General features: G+C 34.0%; 1 protein-coding gene across 1 annotated transcript; it reads right to left on the reverse strand.

The window, feature by feature from the left end:
- Positions 1–159: 159 nt before the first annotated feature.
- Positions 160–5,417, reverse strand: LOC137405312 (retina and anterior neural fold homeobox protein 2-like). Its single transcript, XM_068091539.1, has 3 exons — positions 5,287–5,417; positions 4,025–4,217; positions 160–521 (listed from the first exon to the last, which is right to left on the reverse strand). Exons 1-3 carry the CDS (start codon positions 5,326–5,328, stop codon positions 160–162), a joined length of 597 nt encoding a protein of 198 aa, XP_067947640.1. The 5' UTR covers positions 5,329–5,417.
- Between the last annotated feature and the right edge of the window lie 583 nt (positions 5,418–6,000).

The raw sequence follows: 6,000 nt of genomic DNA on the forward strand, positions 1-6,000 counted from the left end.
ATAAATGTAAACTTAAAACTAACAAAGTGAGGGAAAACAATAATCGAGCATATTCATCATATTGCACAAAACTTGTTGAGCAGAAAAGAGTGTCCAATCACGACAACCTTCATCATTCATTTCACAATAATAAATAGAATCACATTTGCAACACGCCTTTTAGAACCTTCCAAAAAGAAATGGATACGAACCAAACATCATTACAGAGGAGTGCGAAGTAGGAGGTACCGGACTGGTGAAGTTGGACAATGGAAAATTAGTGGATGGAAGGATTGTACTCGGAATGCTCTTTGACGATCGCCTGTAACGGGCTCTGCGATTTTGGAACCATATTCTTAAACGCGCCTCATCGATGGAAACTTTAGCAGCTAAGTTATCATAATCTTCTGAAGAAGGATACGGGTTGCTGTTGAATGTCGTCTCCAACATTTCTAGCTGGGTTGTCTCAAAGACAGTCCTCTGCTTCCGTACTTTCCTTAACCGAGATTCTCGGCACCCGTCTTCTCCTGATGGACTCGAATCTGAAGCATTCGTAAAATGGGTTTAGCGTTCTTTGAAGCAAAACAGTACAAAATCTATAGAAGGCTTTCATGTAGCATTTAGCTCTAGACTATCTGCTGTAGATTATTGATCATCTTGAAGATCGTTTGATTAAACTTCAGGGGTTGGTAAGATACTTTTGAGAGTAAACATAATTTGGTGGTAACAATTACTATTATTTTAAGTTGATACCATCAGTACATTGATACATTAATACGTCGATACATCGATACATTAATACAATCGATACAATTGACACAATTGTGTTATGATAGATTGATACATCAATCTATCGATACACCGATATATTGACAACACGATAACATCAATAACATCGAAACATCAACTATGTTTCGACGTTTTGATGTTTGTTATGGTCGTTAGTGAAAAACAATTACTGTTGTACCAAATCAGCAATAAAACTAAAGCTGCACAACGACTATAAAAATTGATCGCGATTAATAACTGGTCTGAACCAGTTAATCTTCGATTAATCTTAGAATTGATCTAGCAAAAACCTGCATATTCAAAAACAAATAATACAGCTACATATAGATTAATTATATTTTAAACAATTGTTAGCAGTAGTACATGTTATGTACAATGTACATAAGTTAAAATGTAATCATTATTATGAGTATGAAAACTGTCTATGAAAATCTATAATTAAGTCAGCCAAGAGTTGAGGCAGCACAGTTTTTTCACATTATCTGAATAAAGAGATGCCCTCTTCCTACATACATTATTGCCAGAGCTTTAAAAAATAGCCGCTCACAGGGGACAGCAGTGCCGGTAGTCAGTAGTATTAGTTATTGTCTGCGACAGCTGGTGATGATTTCTACGTGGTAGGATGAGAATTAGTTAAAATATATCTTAATGATGATGTGCTGTGGTGGTAAGCAAATTCTTTCTGGCATATACTGCACTTCACTTTCTTGTTTACGCTTCCAACAACCTACAGAAATGCGCTACCTAAGGTGGAAGACATATTTCTGCTTTCATGCTCCAATAAAGTGTCAATCTTATATTACTAATATTCTGAAGCTGAAATATGATTGTGATTTTTTTGAAAAATGAAAATACATGTATAATTTACTTAAGGAAGTTTTTAAAAATAAACAAAAATAAACTGTAAGATATTAAATAATACTGAAATCACTTTTGTTGCTATTACCTAGAAAAATGTTCAAACAACTAACGACATGGCCGCTTACAGCTAGATCAGCACGGCGCTTGTGCATCGTATTGTATAAACAAGTTTAATGTTAGCGACTCACTGTGTTTTCATAGTCGAGTGCAAAATAATTGTGGTTTGATTAATTGGCTAGAAAGTGTTGTGTGTCATAATATTTGTTAGTAAATTAAATGGTAGTAACGTGCTACGTTAGTATTACTAACATATGGTACTAAACAGTACAAAGGAAAGAAACCACATCAAGATCATCACCTCGGTTGCATTTTAATTGAAGATGAGTTGGCCCAACTCAGTTAATCGTTTATTTGTATTAGTCGGCGTTTATAGTTTAATTAACGCGATCATTGTGCAGCTCTAATAAAAACACTTGTGTGTATGACTTTTTATTGGCTTTAGAAATCTTCAACAAAATTATTTTTCCATTACATGTCCAAAAAAAATATTAAAAGAGAAAAGTCAGAAATTACTTAGTGAGTTGAACAAAAGCGTTTTAAATGTTGATAATCTAATAGTATTTTTGAGGAGTTGGGATAGTGAATTGAAGGTTGTAGTAAAAGAAAGTTCGTAAATGGAAGTATATGACGGTGGGTGTAGCGTGTTGATGTCACCAAATAGAAAACAATGTTTGTCATATGTGTGGAAGAATAAGTATCAATATTCTGGGCAAAGTACGACTTTGCCTACTTCGAATGCATTTCTACTTTTCGTAGAGCAGTGCATGTAAGTTGCTTTGAATGTGAGTATTTGGCTCACAATGTTTTGTCCAAAAAAGATCATAAAAATAACTAATAAATATACTAGCATGTAACTAGTGCATCACCGAGTTTAAGCAATTGACATCCTCTCTGACCTCAAGCTGCCAACTACTGCTTTAGAAAGATAATAAAAACACTTTGGAAAAGCTATTCGTAACTTGACTTTATTTGACTCAAACCTGTTTAAAAAACACAAAATCACACATTCAGAGTTTCCTATGTTCACTAAAAATATATAAACAGCTGAGCAAAAGGGTTTTCATTTCACTACTATTTGAATGAATTTCAAAAATTTCACTACTGCATATACAGCGGTGAAACAGCGTAATTGATAGTTATTTGGACGTACTACAGTGAAAAGGCCAGACTTGAATAAACATCAACAGTAAATTTTGACAGAAATCAAAATAGGAAAAAATACTACTGTATAAAGTACATAATATACTATAACTGAGATATAATGTACATAATATACTATAACTGAGATATAATGTACATAATATACTACAACTGAGATTGTTATAATAAGGTATCTTTAGGGGTCATTGGGTTGAGCCACTATCAAAACAAAAGAGATTTAAACTAATTTGATATTTCCTTAGTGCATTAGAGAGAAGAAAACTCCTGAAACAAGGTTCTTTGTAGCTAATAGTCAAATGTTCTTATAGAATCAACATCTGGTGAATTGCCTGTCATAATTATCATTAATTGCCATTTGACATCCATGCTTCTTCCAACCGTATTGGCAAGTCAAGCGTATAATTTTTTAATCTCTAACATGGTGATAGTTTCAAGGTGTCACTTTCTCTCCATTCTCAAGTGTATAATAACATACGTTTGCTCTGCGTGATTGCCATTAATAGGTTTGGACAGTGTAACCATTAGTCTAAAATGCACTTAGTCACTTCGGTCAAATCTATTTGGGTTAATTGGCATTTAAGTTACTTTGTCACCAACGCAGTTGAAATCTTATATTATGGTTGTCTCTCGATATTGGCTCTCAGACACTTTTAAATAGTTTTCTGCATCTCTTTGGGAAATTACTTTTAATTGCTTAATAATGTCGTGCAAATAAAACTAATTTTAGATTTGCTATGTCAGATTGTTCCAAACTCTATTATAATTTGGCAGAACTATTTGTTCACAAAGGTCAAGGCCCTATTAGTATTGATACCGTAAACTTGAGTGTTGAAAGGTGCAAGCAATGCTTTAAAATAGCATACTTTCTAACAATATTTGGTTTTCATCTTTTTTAGAGATTTTAGATGAAAAATGTGTAATATAGTAGTTGAAGCAACAATCTGCTATATAGAAAGCTAAATTGCGACGGGTATATCTGTGTATATATACATGTATATCTGTGTATATATACATGCATATAAACCATCAGTCACCTGATGAGAGCGGGAGCAGGAAACAGTACTGTAGTGATTACAGAGAAAAACAACAAACCAAAAAAAGTTAAGTGCAGTTCCCTGTCCCAACACTGTAGTTATTTATATATAAATCTAACTATTCTAAAGCTCAGACTTACATTCATCTGAAAATGAAAGGGTCAATGGATTGCAAAACTCTCTTCCATAGCCTGAGTCATCACTGTAAGCAGGACTTGTGGGTGATGTTCCACCCGTATCTTCCCACTCGGTCGCATGATGTGACCCGTGGTAGCTCTCCGAATGTAAAGAAAAAGAGTTGAGAGACTGGGCTGGAGATGGTTCCATCTTTACCTGAACAATTGAAGAGCGAATGAGCATATTTGGCCTGAACATGCCTGAGCCTAGTGCCCAGAGATCCTCGATTGCTGGAGACATACTCAGTTGCAAAAAGCTATTTAGGGTTGGATGCCATTCCTATTACAACCAGAATTGAACCCAACCCGCTGTTTCTGGGTCAGGTGTTCTAGGCCACGCCTGCTCACCAGTTACATAGGCTATAGGCTTAATCTCTATTTTTGAACAAGCTTTATATTTGTCACAAATATTGATAACAAGATCATCTGGGGCGTTACATCAAAAGCCACAAATGTCATAGAAACTAATGCTAACTAGGAGGAAGATCTATAAAAGTCAAAAAAGAATGAAAATGGAATGAATGATAACCTGGCTAGAACACCCATCCATGTTTGTTAATTACCATATACTCTAAGAACTGGTTATGTTGTTTTAATTACTATTATGGTTTACCAATAAATAAGTAATACATTTTAATACAGTGGATGATTAATAGATATTCCAACACAAATTTACATGTGGTTTTCTAGAGATCTTAGAACAGCGCTTCTTGAAGATCATTTGATCAAACTTGAGGGGTTGATGAGACATTCTTAGGTGTTTGACAGCAGTAGCATGTTTGCTTTCACTTACATGGTATATATTATATAATTTATACTATATTATACTATATAAGATATAGTATAATATATATAGATTACATTATGCTATAATGTGTTATATTATATAATATTAGGTTATATTATAGAATGGTAGAGAACTATATTACATTGGAGAATTATAATATTATACGTTAATATGTTATACATTAAAATATTATATACTGAAAAATTATAGTATAGAATGAGTACATTTTATTGCAGTATATTATATTTCAGTATACTTTATATATTATGTTACAGTGTATTATATATATTATGTTATAATGTATTATATATATATTATGGTATAGTATATATAAATACTATGTTATGTTATAATATAGTATATCATACTATATTATGTATATATTTCCCACCACAAAGGGTTCAATGAGTGTACATACAGCATTCGTAAGGTTCATCACCTCCGATAAGGTTAGTTGCCGCTGCTTTAGAAGAAAAATCATTGAAAGACTCTCCTTAGCCTCATATCACCATATGCACCGCTTGTACTGCCATCTGGTCATCTGACCTATTCACTTCTTCAGCAAGTGAGTTCACAGTGAGTTCAAACTATTAGCATCTGTCACATTATTTCATTTTAGGTTTAATAGTTCAAACATCCAGTAACATGGCAATACCTTTAGAGACATGGCAGAATCAATAGAATCACTGCTGCTCTCGACTTCAGGAATGTGCAGGCTATCTGATGTTGCTAAGTCATCTATACTCGCGAAGTTGGCTTTCTTTATCTTGGCTGTCCTCGGCGTTTCCATCTGCAGAAAATAAATAACCTAATCACCCGCGATGAGACCCTGACACTTAACTCTAACAGGTTTATGTAAGAGAGTTAGCGAAAACAGGAGGCATATTGATTCTTACAGTTTCCCTCTTTTATTACAATCATGGCAGCGGTAAAACTGGAGATATACATACAGTAGGTAAGTTGAATACAGCTATCAGAATGTACCAACCAAGCTGTCGTCTCTGACCAAGAGCTACCATGACTTGTTGATAATAGCCTTTGTGTCGCTGCCGCAGTTATTGAGTGCAGTAACATATGCTTTTGATTTTTATGAGTCGGAAGTTATCAGAGCTGGTGTCATACATACAAAGGAAATTAATGGCAGTGTTTGTAG

This window comes from Watersipora subatra, chromosome 9 (assembly GCF_963576615.1).
Source record: "Watersipora subatra chromosome 9, tzWatSuba1.1, whole genome shotgun sequence".
Lineage (NCBI taxonomy): Eukaryota > Metazoa > Bryozoa > Gymnolaemata > Cheilostomatida > Watersiporidae > Watersipora > Watersipora subatra.

What these genes read in the sequence shown, in the direction of transcription:
- LOC137405312 (XM_068091539.1), bottom strand. Translation starts at nt 5,328, where the DNA reads ATGATTTTTCTTCTAAAGCAGCGGCAACTAACCTTATCGGAG. An exon ending in GGCAACTAACCTTATCGGAG is followed by an intron (nt 4,218 to 5,286) that starts GTGATGAACCTT and finishes TCAATTGTTCAG; the next exon opens with GTAAAGATGGAACCATCTCC. An exon ending in CCTTTCATTTTCAGATGAAT is followed by an intron (nt 522 to 4,024) that starts GTAAGTCTGAGC and finishes CGAATGCTTCAG; the next exon opens with ATTCGAGTCCATCAGGAGAA.